This window comes from Schistocerca gregaria, chromosome 2 (genome assembly GCF_023897955.1).
Source record: "Schistocerca gregaria isolate iqSchGreg1 chromosome 2, iqSchGreg1.2, whole genome shotgun sequence".
Lineage (NCBI taxonomy): Eukaryota > Metazoa > Arthropoda > Insecta > Orthoptera > Acrididae > Schistocerca > Schistocerca gregaria.
This window is the reverse complement of record NC_064921.1, coordinates 385,931,323-385,958,460: the sequence shown is the minus strand read 5'-3', so window position 1 is coordinate 385,958,460 and position 27,138 is coordinate 385,931,323. Positions and strand designations below refer to the sequence as shown.

The following is a 27,138-nucleotide window of genomic DNA, read 5'->3' as shown; positions in this document are numbered from 1 at the left end:
GTAGGACACGTACTGAGGCATCAAGGGATCACCAATTTAGTATTAGAGGGAAGTGTGGAGGGTAAAAAAATCATAGAGGGAGACCAAGATATGAATACACTAAGTAGATTCAGAAAAATGTAGGTTGCAGTAGTTATTCAGAGATGAAGAGATGTGCAGAGGATAGAGTAGCGTGGAGTGCTGCATTAAACCAATCTCTGGACTGGAGACAACAACAACAACAACAACAACAACAACAACAACATGATGTAAACAAGTACTGTGTGTGCCAGACTCTGATCCAATGTAACATATGGCCTAATGGCTCTAAACCAGATCAGGTTAAATAAATAATAAATAAATAAAAGTTGCTGAGTCACAGATAGGCAGAAGAGAAAGACTGTCACAATACAAGCCTTCATCCATGAAAGGCCTTTGTCAAATATAGATGCGCACGCACGCACACACACAGCCTCTAGCAGCTGAAGCCAAACTGTGGGCAACAGGAGCAGTCAAACAGGTTGTGTGTGTGTGTGTGTGTGTGTGTGTGTGTGTGTGTGTGTGTGTGTGTGTGTGTGTGTGTGTGTGTGTGTGTTATTTTCAACAAAGGCCTTTGATAGCCGAAAGCTTTGCTTTTCATAATATTGTTACATTCCATCCTGGACTTGTTCATTGTTTGATAAATAAATAAAATACCGATAGTTGAGATGAGCAGTGTTAATGAAAGTAACAGGACCCAAAAAGAATAGTCCAGAATAATAAAAGTTCAAGGCACCTGCAGAACAGTGCCAGAAATAAATGATGCAAAATGTTAGGAAGATTGCTAACAGATGCCATTAAAAAAAAAAGCAGTCTCTTCTGTTACTCCAAAGGTCAATGTCTGCCGTCTTGTCAAATGAAGGGATAAGAGCAAAAAACAGCATATCTTATTAGTGTTAAACACAGTTATGGCATGTGAGTTCGAAAAGGGCAGCAGAATAGTCAGTTTCTGGAAAGAGGTTTGTCCCATTGTGTTACTTCAGCTTAAATAGGACATACCCCTAAGACAGCGGTGCATGTATGAAAAAAATTATTCAAAGAGAGTGTGCACTGGTGAACACAGCATTGACTTGATTTTGAGTACTGCTGTGTGCTCAGACCACTGCATGTCAATAGCTTTGTCACTATCTGTTGTGTGCTGGACTGGAGCTGTTCATGCCACGGTACTCATGAAACAAAAGTAAAACTCTTCGGACTGCAATGTGGTTCATAAAGTTAGTGCTTTTTGTACCTTTCCCACTGTAATAGGTGCTTATGTGCTAAAAGTGTGTGACCTGTGTGTAGTAATACAGTGTATGGTGGTTTGGAGCACCACTGGAATCAACATTCAATCCTGGATCCAAAATATTCTGAAAAATGAATGCAAATACAGCTACCCAAAGGAAGTTTGAGCAACATGAATTGCACCATTCCTCCCCAAAGCAAATAGACATATTAAGTTTTATGTAGACTATGGATCATATGAATAAAACAAGAATGTTCTGTGGAGGTGATTCTCAAAGCAAAAGAACCTTCTCTGAGAAAGTTCTCAGTTTTGTGTATAAAAAATTCTAAGTATATTCTCTGATGGAGTTCTTTCTCACTATGTTCCCTCCTCCTTGAGAAGGTCCTCGAGGTATGCCATTTGCTGCATCCTGCACAGAACATACATGTATTCTTAAAACTTATGGAAACAGTAAATTGTTCAATGTACAGCCATGCAACTGGCATAAACACTTTTTGGAAGAGTTGTGCTAAATTTTGGTTACATTTGTATGTGGAGCAACAAATTAGTAAGATGATTACAGACAGTTTACGAAAATGTATTGTCTGATACTGATTTTTTAAATTCTTTTATTGAAGTTTAGATGAATTCATTGTGATAATAAAATTCTTAAGATACATCACTTTTCGATCTACTTCAAAGTAGAACTCTATCAGAGTTCTATCATCTATCAAGTACTTAAGTGGTCACATGTGCAGTTTTGTTAGAAGTAACAGGTCACTAGGTTTGAAATAAATTGTCACTAATTTTTCTGACCCATCTACTTACTTCTGACATAACAAAATGAGAGTTCTGCTTTGAGGAAACATGGTCAAAAACATCTGAAAAGTTGGTGACATAGTTACCTTGTGTATACGTAAGTCTTCTCCTGATCCAGTCTGAAAACTAGGTCTGCTAAATAGCACAAAAATGTTATCCTTTCACTTTATTTGAAAGGTCGCCCCTTCTTGTTTCCTGATTTTTGGGAAGGAGGTTCACCAGCCAAAGAATGTTCCTTATTGTTACACGAGTATAAATATCTACAGTTGCTCTCTTCAGTATTTGTTTGGGCTGTGTATCTCGTTCTGCCTTCCAAGCAACATAAATTCTGCTGTTTTTACTGAAAAACCTTTATCAAACTTAAGCACAACGTAACTTACTCAGCTTGTATTACGCTACAGACTTGTTTCAAAAAGCTGATAGTGTTCTCTGCTTCTGTGGAACTTCTGTAGTATTTTTCATACAAAATCTGAGGATATTATTTACATTGAGCAACTTTCCTCACTCTTTTACTACAGCTGAGAATATTGTCACATGAAGTAGATTCTCAGACTTAGTGTATTCATGCAAACCTGTCAGTATTCTCCAAAATTCTGAGAATGAGTTAACTGTTTTGTTCATATGATCTAATGTCGCACCACAGGGGAAAATAATGCAAAAGCCTTTGTTGAAAACTGCCAGGAATTATTGCTTCCTTCACTTATGTGGTTCCCATATTGTGTGCCTGAAATTTTGCATGTTGTGATTTAATCATCAAATTCTGTCGATGTTCTGTAAACTTTCATTGGAACTTCATAGTGGAAAATTTTCCACAAAGGTATATAGATCGTTTCCAATTCTGTGGACTTCAATATGGATAGGCTCTGATTGCTGCAGTTAGACCTAGCATCATACATATTTACCAGAATGATAGAGTATTAGATCTTGTACAGTACTGTAATCTTCTTAATTTGTATTTTGGGTTTTGACACGTATCTAGTATGAAGCATAAATTTTCCTCATATTCATTGGTGGTGGTGGTGGTGGTGGTCGTGGTGGTGGTGGACGAGAAATAGAACAGGAATTTTTTCAGGGATCTGATGTGCTTTGACTTTGTTTGATAAGTTAGATTTACAAAAATACATGACATAACCTCTAATTAAAACTGAAGTTCAAGCAAATATTTAATTTAAGGTATTTTCTTAGGTCATCAGTGCTTTCATTACTATTTACAGAGAAGCTACGCCGGAAGGATGAAGAAATCAGATTAGCACTAGATGAGAAACGGCATTTGGTAGCTGACATTCTCAATATTCCAAAAGAGGAGTTTGACCACATAGCTGAAATGGCCGCAGAACCTGCTGCTCACAAAGAGGGTGCTGAACTAGCCCTCGCTGCCATAGCGCAAGGTTTGTCTTGTGTGCTCCATGTCAATTTCTTTAGTAAATGGCCAGACTTTTTCTAAAGAGTTCTGCCAATTTCTTGTATTGAAGTTTTTGCTTTGTGACATGTGTGGAACTTTGTCATTTCACTGTGTGCGTGCGTGCGTGCGTGCGTGCGTGCGTGTGTGTGTGTCATTGTCAAGAACTAGGCGTTATTTTCCACACCAAAATTTTCAGTGTTACATTACTGCGCTTCTGTGAGAGGAGACTGTCGGTTAATAAGAGAAGGAATCTTTCATACTACTTCTGAATTTACATGGTATAATCTAAAATAACAATTTGTTATTCCAGTAAATCAGCTGACAACAGCACTTAATGAAGCATTGCGAGTAACAGAGGATGAAGTTGTGCGTCGGAGTGGCCGCATTCCCACAATTGCTGCACACAGTGTCCAGGGGCCCGCCACTTCCCTCAGCTCTCTACTTACGCAGATACTTGTTAGTATTAAGCATATCTTAATTTTCTTGCATTTATATGTAATTATATCAGTAATATCTCTGTGTGTTCCATGAGTAAGGTTCTACAGAGTGTGCACCAGTTTTTAAAAGTTTGTATTACACAAGCAACTTGGTTATGCTAACACAATTTTATGATAGATGTTTTAACATTTGATTTAAAAAAAAGGTAATGTGTTTCTTCAAGGCACCTGTGGGAGGGTCAGTGTGGTGGTACTACTACTACTACTACTACTACTACTACTACTACTATTATTCCAAGTGTCATATTTCATGTAATACCTGTATCTAACATACACAATTCCATTGTTCAAAATAGTTGATTAAATTTCATATCCAAATCACAAGTAATAAGCGTTCTTGTGGTTTTTTTCCATCATTTCAGAAACTGGTGAAAGAGCAGGAAGAGGAGAAGGAGAGATTGAGGCGGGAACTACAGAGGTTACGAGAACAAGTGCATGTCATGCACGAAGCTCGACGACGTAAACACAACCACCCAAATGGATCGGACAATCCTGGCAACATTTTGGTACCATTATCACAGCCTGAGAGCTGTGTAACAGTTAGCAGTCACAGCGAGGATGATACTGGTGCGTATATGCGTGAATCACCAATTGAGGTTGCTTTGGGTGACCAGAAGTAGATACCCATTGCCTTTTGCATTGCATGTAGTAAAAATTGCAGTGTGTGACTTTGTTGAGCTCAGAAAACAAAAGAAATAAGCATGTGCATGTATGGGTGTGTGTACATTTTATACCGTAAGCAGAACATAAACTGTTCAAGACTCGTTTAGTCTGCCACAGAGTATGGACAAAGGTACTGATACCTGTATAGCAAACTGCATGAGATAAGGTGAGATGCTCTTTGTTTAAGGTTTATTATGCAGAGTATGAAGTTGTGGTTTATATTATTACACAGGAAGATTACTCATGGCTTTGGTGAGAAAATATTATGGTAAGTGTACAGACAGCTTGCTGATAGTTTGAAATCTCACTTTATTGCACAGCATTGTTAAATTTGTGCTAGACTTCATTCTCCAGTTTCAGATGTGCTAGTGTACTAAATATATGAAATTGAGGTGCACCACACTGCAATTAAAATTCAAATCATAATTTCAGCTGTTTGTCAGAAGCATTGAGGACAATTGTTCCATGGAACATAAGCATGGGCATTTTAAAAAGGATATGAAGGGATACAATGGTGCTGAAAGTCGAACATTACTACTAACAGGGGTGTTTCACAAACAATATCGTGGCCTTCTTATTGTTAAGGTAGCAAGCAAATCTAAGGATGTGTCTCAGTATATATAATGGATCAGTAAGTCAGTCATAAAAATCCTATAACTAAAAATGGTCATAGGTGCGGGAGAAAGGGGGGGAGGGAAGAGGAGTCTAATTGCCTCTCCCTTTCCTCCCCTCTCATCTTTTTCTATCTGTTTGAATAGTAGCATTCATCACATTCATCAAATTTAGAATTCTGAGAAAACTGATCAGCTATTTCTGTAACAAACACTTTATGCTTAATTCAGTGGTTTCCTGTTGTGAATGACAACTACTTTTCGTGTGCAGTATGTTACATTAATACCATGCCACATACCTCCACCAGTACATTTACAAGTTTTATATTTACCTTATTGTCTTGTCAGATGGACCATCTGCTGCTTCATATAGATTGATTGTTCCCTTAAGACAGAATATTTTGTTGCTTCAGAGATTACATTTCCTGATAATTGTCCTTTTCAATCAAATCAAAGGTGAGATAGTCAAAGGCCATGTTAAACATCATAGTGTCTACATTCTTTTGTCCATAATTAACGGGATCACATAACATTTTATGTCCTTAGTGTTGATACAGTGAGGGAAATCTGCATGATAGATCCACCGTGTATCCAGTGCATTTCATAGGCTGGAGCCTGTTCAGTTCACAAGCTATGAAATTGGGCTCCATCAAATTCCTTTAGCCCGTTGATTGTTCATGTTTAGATATAATCATTTATTTTGTTAGTAAATAGTTACAAAAGTAGGGATGAGCTAAATTAAGTAAAGCTTCTTTGGTTTTTGCACATTTCCTAGTGCAGACTAAAAAATTGTATCACTAATCTTGTAGGGTAGTTACACACATTTCCAAACCATTTTATTCACTATATGTTGGCACAGAATCCTTCATATACTAAACTTGATCAGATCTTTTGAACAGAAGTTCTAAAATCACAATGTCTGTAACGGCTGAATCATAAACTTTCTAAATTGCAACTTCAGTTCTATTTAATATGTTACAGTCCTCTTAGATCATGTATGAGTATGTATAAAAATACTTTAGAGCTGATGTCAGTCCTACTGCAGTCTTGATTCCTTCACATAGCAGCCATTGTTCATGAGGGTTTTAGTTAACCCGCTGAAAACTTGATTTTGCTAGTGCTTAAATTTTTCCCCACATATGGAATGCTGTGACTGTACACATCATTTTGTAGACTTTCCCTTTCCCTTAATTATGAATTTGACATCATAAATTCTTCCATGTACTTCAAAATCATAATTTTAACTATGATGAAGTGGATTTGGCGTATTAACTTGTATGTATTGTTCCAAATATTTTGATAATACAACTACAAAACATAATTCTACATACACAATTTTTTTTATACAATATGGTCACAAGTTTCTTCTTCAAAATTTGACAAATGTTCCTTTTGGTTTGTTCAGTTTTTCACCTAAAACAGTGGTGTTGAGTATGTTCATTTAAATTTCAGCTGCCCAATTTTCAAGTATTGTGCTCTTTTTATAGCAATTAAGTTCTATGTTTATGTGAAAATTTCACTGCTTCTGTGAATGTTTATTTCCTTGCTGTGACTACTGCGAAACTGTAGCTCATATTGAGAATGACTAAGAATTTCTTGCAGTAGAAAGAATCTTCATTTTTGCAGTTTGATAACTACAACCACTTCTTGAACAAGAAACATAATTATATTTCTGTTCATTCTTCTCAGTGGAGTGCCTCCCCATCAAATATTATCTGAAGCAACTGAATTGGAAACATAATTTCAAATGTTTGGCAGTTAATGCTAAAAATGTAAATGCCTAATATTGTGTAAGCATGTCCTTTAATTCCTTAAGTCTACCAGGTGTAAAAGTATGAAGCTGGAATCTGGTTGCAATAATTAAACATCTGTTGTTCAAAACTTATAAACAATATTTTATTCAAAATACTCTCCATTGCTATTTACCCATTCTCCCACCTCTCAGGCAGGCTATGAATGACATGCCCTATATATATTAAAAAACAATTAAAAAACAAAGATTCCAAGACTTACCAAGTGGGAAAGCGCCGGTAGACAGGCACAATAAAATAACACACACACACACACACACACACACACACACACACACACACACAAAATTTCTATCTTTCGCAACCAATGGTTGCTTCTTCAGGAAAGAGGGAAGGAGAGGGAAAGACGAAAGGGTGTGGGTTTTAAGGGAGAGGGTAAGGGGTCATTCCAATCCCGGGAGCGGAAAGACTTACCTTAGGGGGAGAAAAGGATAGGTATATACTCGCGCACACGCACACATATTTAAAGGCAAAGAGCCTTTAAGTGTGTGTGTGTGTGTGTGTGTGTGTGTGTGTGTGTGTGTGTGTGTGTGTGTGTGTACCCCCTAAGGTAAGTCTTTCCACTCCCGGGATTGGAATGACTCCTTACCCTCTCCCTTAAAACCCACATCCTTTCGTCTTTCCCTGTCCTTCCCTCTTTCCTGAAGAAGCAACCGTTGGTTGCGAAAGCTAGAAATTTTGTGTGTGTGTTAGTGTGTTATTTTATTGTGCCTGTCTACCGGTACTTTCCCGCTTGGTAAGTCTTGGAATCTCTGTTTTTATTATATTTTTCCCATGTGGAAGTCTCTCTCTCTCTCTCTCTCTCTCTCTCTCTCTCTCTCTCTCTCTCTCTCTCTCTCTCTCTTATATATATATATATATATATATATATATATATTATCTTTTCGAGGGAACCAGTCAGTGAGCCATTGTCATACGAATTGAAGCATTGTTCAGTGAGAGCATGTCCCAGTGCAAATAGATGATAATCAGATGGAGCCAAGCTAGAGAATAAGCTGTGTGCCTTAGTATTTCCCAACTGAATGCTTTGATCATTTTCCTTAACCATTTTACTGTGTGTGATGGGGTGTTATCATGGAGCAATATGATTTTTGTGTTGCCTTTTCCCATATTCCAGTCGTTTTTCATGTATCGTTCAATTTAAATCCATCATTTGCTGTTGGTAGTGATCAGTGTTAATGGTTTCACCAGGTTTTAGCATCTCCTGATAGATGATACCCTTCTGATACCCCCAAACACAGAGCATTGTCTGCTTTCCAAAGCGATTTGATCTTGCAATGGATGTTGATGGTTCGCTTGGATGCACCCATGATTTACGATGCTTAGGATTCTCAAAATATATCTATTTTCACCACCTGTCACTATTTGATGGATAAACGACTTTCTGTTGCATCTGGCAAGCAGCATTTCACAAGTGATCTTTCAATTTGCTTGCTGTCTTTTATTCAGTTCATGTGGAACCCTCTTCCCACTTTCTGCACTTCTCCCATAGCTTTAAACCAAAGAGAGATAGTTTTCTGCATCACATTTAAGTGCTTCGTGAGTTCCTGTTAAGATTAGTATCACCTTCATCAAATAAGGAGTCCAATTCATTGTCTTCGAACTTATTTGGTGGTTTCCTGCGCTCGTTCTTTCTCATATCAAAATTACCACTTTGGAATTTTTTGAAACACTGTTTTCCCAAGAGCATGTTTGCCGAAAGCTTTGACAAGTATTCGATATGATTCTGCAGCAGTTTCCTTCAAATGGTAACGGAAAATCAATGCTGTCCGCAAATCGTAGTTAGTAGGCACAAAACTCAACTTGTTTACAGGCTTGAAACAGATACTGATGTATGGAACTTGGGTGACTGTGTGTTGACTTTCATCAGCCATTTAGGAAGCAGACAGTGCTGCAGACGTGGTCTCATTGGCCCTATACTGACAGCTAGCACCATCTATAGGGAAATTCCGGTTTCATACTGCTACGCCAGCAACATCTGGAAAGCATTAACTGATCCACAGTTTTGGTGTACATTTAGTAGCTTTATTGTTATTGTCGTTAACCTTCTTCTTCTTCTTCTTCTTCTTTCCAGATATTAGACATCTTGATTTAGTTCCCTCATAAGAAATGAAAATTAGTTTTTGCTTACAAAAAAACTTTGAAAAGACTTACCAGTCATTTGTTATGGTTGTGTAAAGGAGGTCATCGTGACATGGCATAACTGTTAACTTACTTTCCAGTGTTTCAAATGGAATACTTCAAATAATTGTAACTAAATTTGTTCTCCTATAGATTCAGTACATAGGCCCCAATTTACCTGTTTCAAAAATATAAGATGTGATCAAAGTGATAGCATTCAGATATAAAATAATTGTGCCAGTGCTTGCTCCAATCTTGGAAGCAGTTCTGCTACTCACATATTGTTAAGTTGTTCAGCTCCTTCAACAGTCCCGTTTTTATCTCATCAGTGGTGAGAAATGGTGTCTTTCCATGATTCTGTTCAGCCTTCGAAAGAGAAAGAAGTTGCTGGGGGCCAAGTCGGCGAATATGGTGGCTAAGGCTACATAATGGTTTTATTTTTTTCCAAAAAATCATGAACAAGCATTGAAATGTGAGTGGGAGCATTATTGTGATGATATTTCCACAAGTGGTTTTGCTACAGTTCTTGTCATTTCTTCAGATTGCTTCACACAAATGGTGCATAACTTCCAGGAAGTTGTCCTTGTTGACCATAGGAACATTAGGCAGCAACTCATGAGGAACTATGCCTGTAATGGAAGAAATCGGTGAGAAGAACCTTCACATGTGATCAAAGACAGAGGTTTTGTTTGGTTGTCTTCAGGCAATTTGCATTGGGACGGTTTGGCCTTGGGTTCGACGTCATACCTGTATACCCATTTTTCAACACTTGTCACAACTTTCTTTAGGATCTCTGGATTGTTTTTGACTTAATTCAGGAATGGCTAAGCAATATTTGTGATGTTGTTTCGAGTCAAAATTCAACACTCTTGAAAGAAACTTTGCTGACCCATATTTCATGACGAAAACAATTGCTTGCTGTGAGCCAAAGGCTATGCTGTCATCATCAGCACTCTCTCTGATGACCTGGCAATTTTTCAGAACCATTTTCGTTGCTTCCTCCACATAATGCTGTGGTAGGGCATCAAGGGCAACCATCGTCAACAACATATTTTCAGCTCTCGTTGAAACATTCGTATCACTCATAAATATTCCTTATAGGTGATTTGCCAAAAGCCACAGTCAACATTTAGAATGCTGTGCTGCACTTTACTCCATTTTTCAAGCAAAATTTAATGTAGATTTTTTGATGTGTCTTTCTCGAAAGTAAGAATTTGCCAAACACTCAAACATTTATATAACCTTTCCAGCTGTCAAGAACAAAACTAGATATTCAGAACATCTGAAAATGGAAACCTACATCAGGAACATGTATAACAACAAGGTGACAAAAATTTTTGAAAATTGAATGTATAAATCTCGCAAAATTTTGATCTCACCTTGTATATAAATTTATATTTAATTATACTGTATAAATGTCAGTCATTATTAAATTTTGTGTCAAGCCCAGGGGCCCCCAAGCAACACATGTTTTTACACACATCTGTGCAATGAACAATTCAACCATTTACTTCCATGCAAAAGAAAGGAGACCGGGTTGCTTGATTTGGTAAATTTCAGAAATTGTTGACATCGCCGGTCACCAGGGTTGCCGAGTGTCTGCCACTCCATAATATTGACTGACCTTCAGTCGAAGGTCCTTGACATTCTGCACACACTTACTATTTGTATTTCTTTCTCTTTCCCTTTCCTTCTTTCTCACTTCTGCCCCCTTTTTTTCCTGTGTTTTTTACCTTGCTCCCTCCTTCCCCTTCTCTCCCCTTACTACTCTTTCTACCTTTACCTCATTCTTTCATTCCTACACCTTTACCTTCCATCTTCTTTTTCCCTATGATTTATCTTTTTCTCCAATCCCCTCCCTAATTTCTTTCATAGTTCACTCCCATTTCCCTTCCCATTGTTTTTGTATTAGCCTATGGTCCCTTATTTTCTTCATTTCCATCCAGCTGTTTCTTTCTTTCTGTCTTTTCTTCAGAGAGATTATTATTCTTTCACACTATAAAAAAATGTCATTTTAAAACTGGCTTCATCACATGTGATTCTCCACTGAATAATGTAATACTTGCTGACAGTGCTGTTGAGTGGTGTACTGGTCACTCTATAATTGTTATGGTCTCTTGTATTTGTGCGCATTTCCAGACAATGGTTCCTATCATCAGTTTAGTATTGTTTCCCACCTATGACTGTTCTCTGTAGCATTTTGAACTGCCTTACATTTTTAGGTAGTGATTTTTATGAGGAGTTGACAGCAAAGTTGTATCGTGAATGGGCTCTACTAATGTTTAAAGCAATCTAAACCAGTATAACAGTCACTAAGATTAGGGTGTCATATTAGCCAGAAGTAACGAAATACTGCTAAATTCTGTAGCCACAACTTCATCAGTTACTTTTAATATTCGCATTATTTCCATGTGCAACTTCAAATTTTAATAATATTGCTATTCATAATGTATCACCTGTTTTTGTTTCAGTATTTATCAAATTTACTGTACACAGCACTTTTTTCTTTATAACAGAAGTTGCTTTTTTTGCATATCCTGTTTTATACATTTTTTTATGTTGATGCGTTTTTCGCTTACAGTAGAAACTCCAGTTTTCATTGTATTCAATCACAGTTTTATTTACTTGCAAACACTCACATCTGCTTTTTTTATAATGTAGTGTACAGTAGAAAGTTTTATTGACAGGTTGTCAAAGATTGGATATCAAAGATGAATGTGATGGAGAACCAAGAACAACTTCAATTGAGCCGATTGATGACCCAGCAAGTGATTTAAGTTCTGAGGTAATACTGTCTGTGTTTTAGTAAACTCTCTCTCTCTCTCTCTCTCTCTCTCTCTCTCTCTCTCTCTCTCTCTCTCTCTCTCTCTCTCTGTGCATGGGCGCATGAACATCCTTTGTAGTTTTCCGAAATTGTTTGCAAATTAAGTATGTAGTAAAGAGTGTGTGCTCACTGGTTGTAGTGCTGGATCACTTTAATGAGCTCCACAAAACATTCTGTTTCTTGATGTAATCTACATGAATATATTTATGAATGGTGTCAGTACCCATCTTTAAATAAGTGCTGGTAGTTCTGTCCCTAATTTTAGTCTGATTGTAGGAGACTCATTTGTATTCCACTGTAAAAGGTAAAAATTAAAGGAAACTTGTGACCTATGCCATTTGAGTGGAAACAGATGATCATGAAACTGTACCTCTTGCAAGGAGAAGACCCCGTTAGTGGGATTGACTTTCTGATACTGTCTATACAGTGACATAGGTTAAGGTCCCAGGTATTCACTTTGTAGTCATTGATCCTGGTGGGCCCTCATTTGCAAGTAAATCATGAAGGGGAGGTGTTGGCGGAGGACAAATTTAGGAATTTTATGTAGTGCTTTATGGTTTTTAAAAAAAAAAAGGAATAAGTACAGATTTGTTGTGTAGTGTAATGGTTAAGATGAGATCTTCAGATGCAACAGGTTTTTGGTTTGAATCTTGCCAGGTGAGATGAAATTTCATTATTTTTAAATATTTGTCAAATGAGTTTGATCATTATCTTTATTCACTTAAGTTGTTAAAATCTGAGTTTCTTTTTTCTCTTTTTCATGTCATTTTAATCGCCATATAAACTTTTTGAATTACACTCATTTTTTTTTTTCTTTCTTTCATTCTTTTTCTGCGTGGAATCTTCTTGCAGGTGACTTTAAAATTGTTGTTATTCGTGTCCTGATATTTTAAAATGCTGATCTATTGTTTGAGAGTACAGGGTACTTACAAATGGTGGAAAAGTCAAAATGTTTTTTGTGACTTTATTAAATTCTATTGTCTTCCCTGATTACATTGATATATGTGTTATAGGGTTTCAAATGAAAAAGACCTATATATAAAAAAATTTTAAGTTAGTTACACTCACCCCACCCCTTATTTGTGTTACAGAAATCACTATTATTTCGAAAAGAAAGTTAAACTTCCTGTTCCCAGTGATTATTCACATGATACATTATCTATGTTATTAACAGTGCAGGTTTCTACTGCCTGTAAAAGATTTTTTGCTAGTATTCACTTTCATTTCACTGAAGCAGTTTGTTCTGGTGTTACTGAATGCTTGTTGCCCAAGTGCTACATACATATACATATGGAAGTACATATCCTTTAGTGTGCAATAAATACAAACTATGTGACACATCAAGAAATTCAAGAAAAGGAAATTCTGTGATAACCAATTTACGAACAAAGCAACCCACAGTATTGAAAGTAACATACGTATCAGTCCTTCAGGGAAGAAACTCCCACATGCCATGTCTCCTGGTGATTCAAATTTTTATGTTGACGACGACGTGTTCATAGTGGATTTGTTGTTGTTGATGTGGGCATATTATCTTCTTTGATAAAGAAAGTGGTGAAATGTAAACAATGTGATGGTGTAGGCTGTCTGGAAATAACTGAGCAACTAAGTAGCAGGAAGGGTTTAGCATCAAAATTAGTTGTTCTGTGTAGATCCTGCAATAAATCTACCTCAAAAATGACTTCAAATATTGTGCATAATTCATATGATGTGAATTTGAAGTTAGTGTATGCAGTGTGCGCAATAGTAAAGGAAGAAAGGCTGCTCAAAGGTTTTGTGGTTCGATGGACCCCCCCCTCCTCCTCCTCCTCCTCCTCCTCCTCCCAGTAGGTTCAGCAAGTACATAAAAATACTTTTAGGTCCCTTGACAGTTATGTCTAAAGCATGTACGAAACATGCAGTAGACAAAAATGTAAATGTTAGTGGAAACCAGGGACATTGCTTTTGCACTTGATGGGACATAGCAATGTCGAGGACATCGTTCCTTGAATGTTGTTGTAAGTGCTACTTCTCTGGAAAAAGGAAAAGTAGTTGATGTTGAGTGCTTATCTAAGTACTGCCACACCTGTGATGGTAACGATGAAAGACATATCGAACATCAGTGTTTTAAGAATTATGATGGTTACAGTGGAGCTATGGAGTATGATAGAGCTCTGAAAATATTTCAGAGGTCGGTGCCTGTTCATAAAGTTAGATATACGAAGTACCTAGGCAATGGGGACTCCAAAGCTTTCAATAAAATTAATGAGTTCACTGTTTATGTGGATACCTTGGTAACAAAAGTGGAGTGTTGTGGACTTGTGCAAAAGAGGATGAGTGCTAGATTGAGGAAGCTATGAAGAGAAATGAAAGTAAAGTTGCTATCTGAGGGAAAATCTCTGTCTGGCTGAGGCAGATTGACAGAAACTGAAATAGACCTCCTTCAGAGTTATTATGGACTGGCCGTTAGATAAACTGCACCACTGAATGATCTTACAGCAATGAGAAAAGCTGTATGGGCCATCTACTTTCATAAGTTGTCGACGGATGACCACCCTGTTCATGGACTTTGCCCTAAAGGGGCAGATTCTTGGTGTGGTTACCAAAAAGAAAAAGAAAATGGTCAAATACACCATCATAAGCATTCTCTTCCTGAGCCTGTTACAAATGAAAATAAAACCAATTTTTAGAGACCTGAGTGACCCTGTTTTGCTTAGTAAATGTCTTCATGGGGACTCTCAGAATACAAATGAAAGTTTCAACCATTGCATATGGAAAAGATTACCCAAGAATGTTTCTGTAGGACTAAATGCATTAAAAGTTGGTGTACTAGATGCAGTGATCAATGATGGAATGTTAGGAAGGTTAAGTCCTGAGAAATTTAGGCATAAAATGGGGCTCTTAGTATGGAAGATAAATTGCTGACCTGTGACAATGGGTGGATGAAGCTGAAAGATTCATTCTTGAAGTTACCAAATAAGCAAGAAGTGCTAGAAGGAATGCCAAGAGGAAGCTTGACTATGAAGAAATGCTGCAGAATGAAGAATATGGTTCAGGAATGCTCTGAGGCCCAGTTTAATCGGACTCATATCTTCATTCAAAATTTCCCGAAGTTTATGAAGCATTGCTCTAATTTTTTTCTGTAACTTGCAATAGTCTATTTGTATGTGGTAGATATAAGCTTTATTGCAGAATCAACTAAATTACAGAAAAAATAACATTTTTATTAGGAAAAATTATAAAAATTAAAATGTTAGATGGGATATTTTTTTATCCTTGTAATATACATAATAGGTGGAATTAAAAAGGTCTAGTACCTCAGCCATCATGTCACGAACATCTGATAAAAATTTGGTCTCCTTCAAATGTATAGCATTGGATTAAATGGTACCCCAGTATGAGGAAGAATTTTGGAAAAAGAATTACATCAGTTTCTTCGTAATTTTTTAATAACCCTAAGCAGATTCATAAATATTCAAAATACTTCTGATTTGTTCAGAAAGTGTGCTGCGTTACATGCTATCAACAAAAAGCCTTTAAGATGTATACGTTACAAACAGTTCCTGAAAGAAATTGGTTTTGATTTTTACATAATATTGAGCCATAAAAGTACCCTGCATCTTTAAAAAATGACAGATGAAATCATCTGTTTACATTGACTGTGCTACAGTGTGAAATATATTTTTGATTACAAGATGTATACTTTTTTGGATAGTAATAATCATACAAGCATTTAAAACATGGATTCTTATTGTACTGTAAACAAAACAATGCAGATGAAGAAAATGAAAGAAGGGGTTAAAAGTAAAATGGAATTCAAGCAAAACGTGGAATAGCAGCTATGAGTGCAACAACATAGGCAAAAACAGAGGATTACAAAACAGAATAAATACAATCACATAAACAAACATTCTGGGTTGATGTAAGAAAAGAAAAAAGAGTAATTCAAAAACTAAAATCACTTAATGCAAACTCCAGGTTGGAATATCATAAAGACTAGATGTTAAGTTGCAGACAAGCAAAATGAAAAAACTTACACATAGCTTTTACCCAAAGCCTTCTTCAGTAAAGGAAAACACACAAGTAACCTCCTTATACACACACACACGCGCGCACGCACCCATGCATGCATGCATGCATGCATGCATGCATGCATGCATGAGCACCATCTACTGCAGCTTGGATCAAACCACAGCTGTCACATAGCATGGAAGCAGCAATCTTCAGGCAGCAGGGAAGGGACAGGATAACAGGATATGGTGGTGGGGGGTGGGGGGTGCTGGAGAATGGAGAGAGGAGTGTGCTATGTGGCAGAGCTTTCAGCTACTAGACTGCAAACAGGTGTAGCATTGAGAGGATGTGGAGCAAAGATGTGGATGGCAAAGGGGGGGGGGGGGGATAGTAGTAGGGAAGGGGAAATGTGGGTGGGTGTGTTGGCAGAGGGTGGAAAATAAGAATAGGAAGGTATTGAGAGGATAGAGGAGGTGGAAACTGGTGGGTGGAGGATGTGGAGATGGTAGGTTACCATAGGTTGAGGCCAGGATAATTTTAGGAGCAGAGAATGTGTTATAAGGATAATTCCCATCCGTGCAGTTCAGAACAGATAGTAGTAGAGGGGAGGATCCAGTCAACCATCTTACGTTCAGCTTCATGTTGTGCCATAGAGTGGTTTACTTTACTGTTGGCCACAGTTTGGCATTGGCCGTTCATCCTGGTGGACAGGTAGTTGGACTGCTAGTTGATGGTCATTCCAATAATAATAATAAAAAAAAAACCTATGCAATGATTGCAGCAGAGCTGGTGCTTTCACAGGTGGCCTGCCATCCAATGGGATTGGATAAGCCTGTGACAGGGCTGTGATTGGGAAGTGCTGGGTGGATGGATGGGGCAGGTCTTGCACCTGGATCTTCCACAGGGATATTTTCCCTGAGGAAAGGGGTTTTGGTTTGGGTTTGGGATTAGGGATAGCTAAGGGGTCAACTAGCATGTCGTGAAAGTTAGGTGGATGACAGAAAACCACTTTCAAAGGGGGTGGGGAGGATCTTGGATAGGATTTGTCTCATTCCAGGGTACAATGGTAGGCAATCAAAGTCCTGATAAAGGGTGTGGTTCAGTTGTTTTGGTCCTGGGTGGTACTAGGCGATGAAGGGTGCATTCCTTTGTAGCTGGCTCTTGGGGGTGGTGCGAGGATTGGTGATGCATCAGGAAATGGCACAGGAGGTATGCCTAGAGGATAGTGGCCATCTATAATGACCTTGGTGAGACCCTCAGCATACTGGACAAGGGAGTTCTCGTCATAGCAGATGAGCTGCCCTGAGTGGCCAAGTTGTATGGGAGGGATTGTTTGGTGCGGAAGGATGATGGTGTTCAAAATGCTAGTACTTTCGGTGGTTGGTGGGTTTAATGTGGATAGAGGTGTGTATGGACCCATTAAGGTGGTGGGTGGTCAGCACTCAGGAAGTTGGCATGCTGGGTTGAGGAGGATCAGGCGAAGCAGATGGGAGAGAAGTTGTTAAGGTTGTGAATAAATAAGAAATATGAGGGTAAGGTGTCTTCACCCTGAGTCCAGATCATGAAGATATCATCAGTGAACCTGAAAACCAGACTAGGGGTTTGACATTTTTGGAGGCTAGGAAGGTCTCCTCTTGATGCTCCATAAAAAGGTTGGAATAGGAGGGTGCTATGAGGGTGACCATGGCTGTGCCATGGATTTGTATATCTTCTCTTCAAAGGAGAAGTAGTTGTGAGTGAGGATAAAGGTAGTAAGGTGCGTGAGGAATCAGGTAGTGGGTTTCAGGTGTGAAGGTGTTTGGAAAGGTAGTGTTCAGTAGCAGCAAGACCATGGTCATGAAGGGTGTTGGTGTATACTGAAATGGTGTCAACAGTGATGAGTAGAGACCCATAAGGTAAAGGTGTGGGATGGTGGAAAGTCCTTGTGGAATGTGGTTGGTATCTTTGGTGGGGAAGGCTAGATTACGGGCATTTAGTCAGAGGTGTTGGTTTCTGAGGGCCAAAATTCTTATGGTGGGGGCCAATAGTCAGCTACAATTGGGGTACAAACATTGTTGAGTTTATAGATTTTGGGGAGCTTGTAGGAGGAGGGTGTGTAAGATGAGGAGGAAGTGGATTCACAGAAGAGGTTGTGGGAGGGGCCTAAGGCTTCAAGCAGGGATTGGAGGTTATGTTGGACATCTGAGATGGATCACTCTGACAGAGTTTATAGGTTTAGGAATTGGATAATTGACAGAGGCCTTCTGCCATGAGCTCTGCTACAATCATTGCACAGGAATTCATATTTGTGTGCTGACCAACCATTTGTCCACTAGGATGAACATCTACTGCCAAACTGTGGCCAAGAGCATAGTAGACCACCACCTAGCACAATATGCAGCTGAACATCACATGCTTAATTTTAATGACTGCTTCATTACCCGAGCGAACTGGATCCTCTCCTCAATCACCAGCTATTCTAAATTGCACAGATATGAGTCACCCTTACAACACATTCTCTGCTCCGGAAATTATCCCAGCCTTGACTTATGATAACTTACTGTCCCCACACCCTCAATCCAACAGTTTTCACCTGTTCTGCCCTCTCACCTCCTCTCCATTCTTGTCTCCACCCTATTTGTGTGGCGCCTTCTGCCAACATGCCTGCCTGTCTTCCCACTTCCTTGTTCCTCTCGTTCTTCACTGTCCCCCACCTCCCCCCTTGTCCCCCTTGTCCTCCTCCTTCTCTACCTCCCTGTCCCACAACCTCCTAACACTGAACCTGTTGACAGTCTAGTGCCTGCATGCTCCACCAGACAGCCAGACAACTCACCTCTCACACCTTACCCATACCCTGCTATTCTCTCCCTTTCCCTGCCACCTCCAGATTACTGCTTCCATGCCTCATGACTATGGCATTCTGGTCCAAGCCACTGGGTGTGGCAATCTTGTGTGTGCGCGTGTGCGCGTGTGCGCGTGTGCGCGTGTGCGTGCGTGCGTGCGTGCATTTAAACTAACTAACTCAATAAAAATAAAGACCAAAGCTATTTCAATAAATATTTAAAAATAAAGTAGTTCACAGTACCTTATAAGATTCAAACTCGCTACCTTTCACATGTGAGCATTGTATCTCAACTATCATGCTATACAACCAGTCAGTATTACATTACTTTTTTAAAGCTGTACAGCATTGTGCAAAATTTGGAATTTTTTTCCCTGCGATTACTCGCCCAAACAAAAGCCCACCAATGTGAAAGATCGTGTGGTGTTACATCTGAGACCTTAACTTACAACCCCGTATAAATGGTTTCAAAGTAGTAGTCCCCTCACTCCTTGTTACTTTCAAATTTAATGCAATTAGTTCCTTGCAGTGTTTTGAATGTTACTGTAATACTGAAATGCATTTTTTAAAGGCATGTTTAATATACTGTTCTTTCAGTTTATCAAATTGTAATATATCCCTTAAACTGACATAAATTATTTTGCTCTTTCCTATTAAATAAATATGGAAAAACGCTGCTTACACCTTCAGTATGGATTACCAGTTGAAATGGCACCGTGGTTAAGTCTGAACTCTAATTTTGAATGGTTGGGGTTAAAATTCCCATCTGCCCGTCCAAATTTGGATTTCCACAGTTTTCCTAAGTCAGTTAAGGCAAATTCCAAGACAGTTCATTTGAAAAGGACAGATGACTTCCTATTCTCAATCATTTCCCAATTATAGCATGTCTTCAGACTCTTACGATAAATACCAAGCATAGTGGCGCAGTGGTTAGCTTACTGGACTCACATTCAGGAGGACAACGGCTCATATCCTTATCAGACCATCCAGATTAAGGTTTTCTGAGTGTCCCCTAAATCACTTCAGGTTAATGCAGGAATGGTTCCTTTGATAGGGCATGACTGATTTCTTTCCCCACACTTACAAAATCAATGCGAGCTTGTGCTCTCTCTCTCTAATGACCTCATTGTTGACAGGACATAAAACCCAAATCTTTGTTTCTTCTAATGATGGAACATCCTTCCTGTTTCACTGTGTGCTCTACAATCATCTAGCCCAACCATTGATTATTATCTTGTGTGCTGTGGAATCATGTTAATCATAATAAACAACTGCCAGACTTTCAATATGAAAACAAGGTATAATCATCTGAACAATGTGTTTAATACCTTGATTCAATCAAACTTATTTGTCTACTGTAACTAAAACAAACTGAACTAGTTGTTCATCTGTGAGTAGGCTTTATGTTTTAATCTTTATTGTTGTTGTTGTCGTTCTTAGTGTTGACATCAGAAAAAGTTTCAAATTAGTAAAATCATTCTAAATGGTACTAGTCCATCAGTCTGATATGACTTCAAAACATATCATAAGTTACCTAGTTCAATCCCTAAACATTATTTGTTTCATTTTTTCTCTCTTGTTGGTATACATCAGTAATATTTGGGCAAGGTATGTTAAAGACAATTGAGTTAGCAGTCGAAGATGAAAACATTGTTACTTCGGTGATACGTAAAGATTAATTACAATGTGTGTCACAGCTCAGCACTCGGAGTTTGAAAGAAACTGAGGTCCTCTCCTCCACCTTGATCACACACAATACTCCATCCACAGCAGTACATTCCAAACAGCGTATGTAAGGTGGCAAGAACACTCCATGCTGATAGTCATGAGTTTTAATCCTCAACCATATTTAATATGCACTGTAAGGATACTTTACTTAATCATCAGATTCTCATTTTTCTTTGGCACACATTCAATAAATCTGTCACAACGTTGTTGTCAGTCGTATCAGTATGTAATGGTTCAGAAAGCTTTTCAAGAGCAAAAATAATCAGAGTAAAAAACTATTCACAAAATTACCATGCCCTTTTATGCACTGATATTGGTTTTGAAACTCAGGTTAATATTATATGTACTATCACATTGCCAATGTCTCGGAACATCTGAAAAGAATCTCTCTTGTAAGCTGTCACCATTTCTTGCACACAGTCTTTTTCCTCTGGAGCTGCTTAAATTGCAGCTGGTAATTTCCTGTTGCAGCATTCTATGTATATTTTGACCATTTGTCTTTTCCTTTTTTAACTATGGTGAGTTTCTGTAATTTTTTTATTATAATGAAATATGGTAATACCAGTTTTTGTCAGACAGTACTAGCAACAAATCTTTTAGTGTTGCTGCAGTTGCGGGCTTCACTCAGTTTGAATTACCCGACACTTTAACTTCTTTCTGGTTATTTCTACTCTTCACTGTTATGTAGACTATGCGATGAGAATTTTTTAATGATCAAGCTATTTACTGTACCTACATCAGAAGGTTTACTGCCTTACTGCATTGCTTCTGACCTCAAGAGCTTCTCATTAAAAAGTGATTCACACTGTTCATATATACACAAAAGTAAGCAAGTGAACATGAAGTGTCAAAAGTAAATGGAAAAGGAAGGTTGTGCAACTTGTTTCAGAGGCTTCTTGTTATTTTAAGTATGCGAAGAAAATTCTCCAAAGTCCTAACAATAAAATTTATCTGTTGGGAATATGGCAGAGGTCCACCTTAAGGGATTTGTCTCACAACACTACTTGTTCATTAATGTAGCATTTTATTTGATGTGAAGAAGACAGTACTTTACTTCCATTTAAACAGGAGCAGTCTGCTAGAGGTACGTCTTTATGGACATACACAGGCAAACAAAGCAGATGTCAGCTTGTAAATTGATTTTTTGAAACATGATAGTTTACTTCCACAATGCCAACTTTATCTTCACATAAATTGGTTTAGTTGTCGTACATCTTCTGTAGTAAAGATTAAAACAAATTTCATAATTTGTTGATAATGTCATAAAGTAGCAACTACAAACAAGAGCTGGCAAGTCACATTACATGCTCAAGTTAATATACAATACAGTCTGTAAATTTTATTCACCAGTATTTCATCAGTTCCAAATCAATATAACTTTGTGTCCAGTAACTTCCAGCCTCAGTGATGAGTGCAGTAGCACTGAAGTCACCATTGTTCTATACAGTTTTTCACTTGGTTGTGTCAAATTAGTGATCAAGCAGATCCTACACTATCACATGTGCTACCTGGAATGACATCTTGGGAATGAATGACATCTTGGGAATGAATGATTACTGCTCCTATTGAGGGAAGTTAAATGCTATGTAGAATGCACCAAGTGTAGTTGTAAGAGGATAAGTTGCATGGTGGAAGTTGGGCTCCCAAGGGGTCTTCACACTACCCAGAGATAGCTTTTTCTGCTAACTGCACCTCTTTCCCCCTCTATTATTGCCCCCCCCCCCCCACAATCTCTGTCCTAAAGAGGCTACTTCAGGCTGCACATTTCAACACTACAAATGTGCTCCATTTCCAGTCAGTTTTGGACAGTCCTGCAGGATGTCTCGTGATAATTGAATGAAATTGGACAAATCATATTTTCATTCAGTACATTGTAAGTACTCTCTGAAAAGATTTTGTTTATGTTCTGGATGTTTGTAAATATAAAATCTGTAAAGATGGAAAATTCTTGTCTTTTTCATTGTTGGTGCTTCACTGTTGCTTATCATAGTGTAAACATATTTTTGGTTGCCCTTATAGATAGTGATTATTTTACTTTTCAGGTGTTTGTTGACGCACTATCTGGAGAGGCAGAGAGCCAACTAGAAGCAGAGGCTGTTGTGGAGACAACAGCGGAGGCCACTGCTCTGGAACTAGAGCCCGATGTGGAACGCCCTCCTGTGATATGAAGCAGATTGATTGTCGTGTGTGTGGCAAATCTGGGAGTATGTGCTTCCCTAGGCACTTGCATTTGCAGTGATACTGGATAAATGTACAACTACTCGTGGACATTGTCTGCAAGGGTTATAAAATGACACGTGCTGATATTAAAACAGAGCTTAAAATATTTTAATGTAAGTTGAACATGTTTTGTTCTGTTACCACTGTGAGCTTGTTAAGTTTCTATGCTGTAAGTGACAGAATTACACTGGTTCATAATATAACAGCACAGTTATTATACTATGGTAGAGTTATAATTTTGTAAAGCAGAGAAACTGAAAAAGATTTCTGTGCATTACACGCAGACTGTAGCATGTCATTATTGTCCACTACCTCAGAGATATAAGCTGTTTATGCAGCATACAGATTTCACTTTAGGAGTGGAATCCAGAACTTTTGTTAATGTAATTTCTTCTCTGCTCGCAGCCAGACAGACTGCTGTTACTTTCTGGGACAGTCTTATTCTTACAGTGTCTACATCGTTTCATAACATGGAAGGTGCAAATTATGAAATGTGTTGATTCAAGATAATGTGTGAAACACTGTCAATGACAGAGGTTAAAGGAGTAGGGTAGTGAGAACCCAGATGTATTTTTATTCATGTTTGTGATAAAGTTCTATCTGTAACTTCCACTGTGATTGCTGCACACTGAAAAAGAGGAGAGAAATCCGAAATCACATACTAAAAACAAAAAGTGTTAAAGTTTCCTGCAGTGGAAGTCTAAACTGTAGACTAAGGGAGAACAGACAGTATGCCTGACACTATATTCGGCCTAGTAGAATTGTGATGGTTAGTTGGTACAAGAAATTTGTGGAATATACAGTATATTTGTATGTGTTGAATTTGTTCAATACTGTCAACTCCATTGTGAATATTTTACCTACTTTCAGCTTCCCATTCCAAAAACTAAATGGGCATGTAATTTATTATTGTATTATATATAAAAGTGATAAGCATATAATTTAAGATGTTAAACATTTGGTTATTTATATGAAAATATTAGCTATTTTTAGTTTATGGGAATTATTTGTCCTTAAGAGTGAAACGCTGTACAGTATTCTGGTGCAATAGAATCTTTGTCATTAAAACAAAAGTGTAGTCAATTAAAATGAATTTCTCCTGTTTCACATAAACAATTTCTGTTCATTGCTACTCTGTAAAACATGAAAAATTTCTACTTACTGTGGCCTATGCCTTGCTTTAATTTCATGTTATGTTGCAACATTTACAAAACAGCTGGAAGTATCCCACAAAGCTCCATTGTTAAATTTACAATAATGTTGAGTGAGCCATGTAGAACAAAACCACTAAAATTTTTCATTGTTGGAAAATTGCTTTCTGCTGTTGGAAAAATAACATTTTCTATATGTAAACCATTCTGGAAATTTACATATCATTGCATGCTAGTGGAAATCAGTTACGTACACACTACAGCATTTTTAGAAGTTGTAAAATTACATTGTCCCAAGTACTAACAAAACCTACAGATCAGAATAGTGTCATTATTCCAATATCCAGATTGATTGTATGAGCAATGGATTTGTTAAGTCTTTTCTTAATAAGCATCAAAATTTAATAATAAAAACAAGTAACTTATAAAAAGTGGAAACTGGTGCGCTCAGCTTATGGTACTAGTTTTTTAAGATTATTTTTGTACCAGATACATGTAAGTTTTTATATTTTCATATGAGTCAATTCCTTGCAAAAGTTCAAACAAAAAAAGTAGAAGCTGACATAGCTGATAGTGTGACATTCACAAAATTTGTAGACCAATTATATTTTATTTTGAAATTTAAAATATCTGTGCTCTTTGTTGCATTACTGTTGTACCAAATGATGTGACTTCCAGAAGTGTTAAAATGGTATTTAATTAACAAAGAAACATTTAAGCCAGCACAAGACCATATATATCGTGATCAAACTGTAATTTTCTTGAGTATTATAAATGCAGATATAAAGCCACCACTGTGTGCAAAGGATGAATTTCCAAGTTGTGCTGCATTTGCTAATAATGCTACAGCAAGTACTTCTATGGTTTCATACTATATGAATTACCAGAGAAATGTAGGACAAATAATCGAGAACAATGGATTTTTCCCTACTTGTAACATTAACTGCCTAGTTTGAATGTCAGCATTGCTTACTATTGATCAGCCAAATTTTTGCCAAGATGCCTTGCAGATGTAATAAGGAAAAATTTGTTTTTGTACTAGATACTAGTCAATCTGGAAGTCTGTTCCAGATACCTAACTACAATTATGTTTCACAGAAGTGGATCATGAACACATCCCTGTTTGGTATTGAAATTGCTTTGGGACATGTGAAATCTGAAATGAACAGTTGTGAAATAGTCTGAGCTACTGTTTTCTCGTGTTTACAGAGGGGGAAAGTTTGTGAAACACATTGTGGTATCTTTTTAATATTTTGCTTTACATGAATAATTTAATTTTGCAGTCAGGGACCATGGAATTACGTGAACAGTGACTAAACTATCCAGTCAGTCTCGTGTGTTGAGAAGTGCAAATGTATAAGCAAGTGTTGCTTTTAAACAAAGTTGTATTTATTTTATTGAGCTTCATGTGATAAATACTTCCTATTTAATTTTAATATAGAACAGTCTCTAGCAGTCGATTGAAAAGTTTCCTCCCCATAAAACTGTGTAATATTATATTTGTGTACAGAAATGCAGTTGTATAATCTGTCTTTAGTTGTTTTGTATATTTCTGTTTAGCCAGTTGTTAAAAGTAACTGCACATTGTTACCACAGCAAAATAAATAATGTATGTTGTATTTTAAGCAAAACTTAGAAACCCATAACATTTAGTGTTGTCTCATTATACAGGACAAGAAAAACAGGAATCCATGCAGCAACTAAATATTAACTAAATCTTAAATGCAGTAATATAAATCAAATACCCTCATTATGTTATATTCTAGTAAAAAGTGTACATAAGAGAAACAAAATAAAATATATTGCTACATCTGAAGTTCCATAGCGTTGTTTGCCTGGCTTCTGAAGTTGTCATTTGGTTAATATAATATTTTTATTTGTTGTTTACACTTTTATTCAGTCAAACAGGATAATTATGACTGAAAAACATCATTTGCTTCATGTTACCTATCACAATAATGATGTAAGGATATCAGCATGACAACTGTTTTATAGCACTAGTTGCCACATCTGCATCTTGGTTTTGTTGTATGGTAGTGGTTATGAACAGGATAGTACCTGCAAAGTATCTAGCTCACAGATTCATAGGGAATTTATGAAATTTTCTGTTCCTCTTTCTGACAGAGATTTGTAAATTACCTTAGGTAGAATTTATATTAATCAAGAGGTAACCAGTTGATAGAGGGGATGGGACTGAGGTAACAGAATTTTCATATCACACTGAATAGTCACGGGCATGAGTTGACATAGAAATTACGTGAGAATTTTTGTCAGAGTCATAATTAAATTTATGGATGTTAATGATATTGTGCAGATATCAGAAAGCTACTCCTGTTTCCATTTACCAGATCTTAATGGAACTGCAAGGTAAACAAGGTGTATATTGTTCTTTCCATCCCATCAGAGAGAGAGAGAGAGAGAGAGAGAGAGAGAGAGAGAGAGAGAGAGAGACTTCTTCCTTATGTACCTAATCTTGACTGTAGCTGTTAGTCACAAACTTACCCTTTTGGCTGACTGAAAGATCTGATTGTGGGGCTAGGCCAGCCATCTCCTTAAGTGTTAATCCCCTTGCTGGCTACCTCAACTTCCAAATCAATCTAGCTATATGTCAACCTATCTATTTCCATAACAAGCATGACACACAAATTACCAGGCAGGGTAGTGGTCAGTTGCATCCAAAGTGTTAGTGGAATGGTACATCAAAAACTGGACCTGTTGGTATTGGGTACAAACACTTAAAACATTGGTGGAATCTGTATTTCAGGGCACCTCATTTTTGCTACAGCTTTGGAGGATTTGGAAGTAGCTTATTGCATGGTGTGGATAGAAGGCCTGATGGTAAAGTTCGTTGATCGAGTTCTACATCAGAAGTTAACAATAATACTTAACACCATGTTCTCAGATTGACACTTTAAAGTCTTTTTTCTAAAAATAAGCAGCAAATGCTTTAACCTGTCGAAGACTTGTGACTACAGCAAATTTGATTCGCATATTAATTGGAACAAGTGTGAAGACAATGCAAATACTCTTACACACACACACACACACACACACACACACACACACACACACACACACACATACACACACTATATAGAGGTATATCTGAAAGAGGCTTTGAGGACGGCACTAAGATATCAACTCCCATTCTGTGGTTGCTTGTTTTATACAGTATTGCTCCTCCATATATCGGAAAAAAAGAAGCAAATTCTTAAGACAAGAGTCATATAATCAGCTCTCAGTACTGATTTCTACAAT

At 37.5% G+C, this 27,138-nt stretch overlaps 1 protein-coding gene across 7 annotated transcripts in view; it reads left to right on the top strand.

Annotated features, from left to right (window-relative positions):
- Positions 1-25,696, top strand: part of LOC126320879 (rho guanine nucleotide exchange factor 12) — a 1,029,890-nt gene extending 1,004,194 nt beyond the window's left edge. For 5 of the 7 annotated variants that reach the window (XM_049994132.1, XM_049994128.1, XM_049994129.1 and 2 more), the window contains 5 exons: positions 3,256-3,429; positions 3,754-3,899; positions 4,303-4,507; positions 11,834-11,931; positions 22,552-25,696. In XM_049994132.1, the coding sequence (XP_049850089.1) occupies positions 3,256-3,429; positions 3,754-3,899; positions 4,303-4,507; positions 11,834-11,931; positions 22,552-22,677 (749 nt within the window). In that variant the 3' untranslated portion in view covers positions 22,678-25,696. The remainder of the gene's footprint in view (positions 1-3,255; positions 3,430-3,753; positions 3,900-4,302; positions 4,508-11,833; positions 11,932-22,551) is intronic. The other 2 variants (XM_049994133.1, XM_049994131.1) reach the window with 1 other exon arrangement.
- The last annotated feature ends 1,442 nt before the right edge of the window (positions 25,697-27,138 follow it).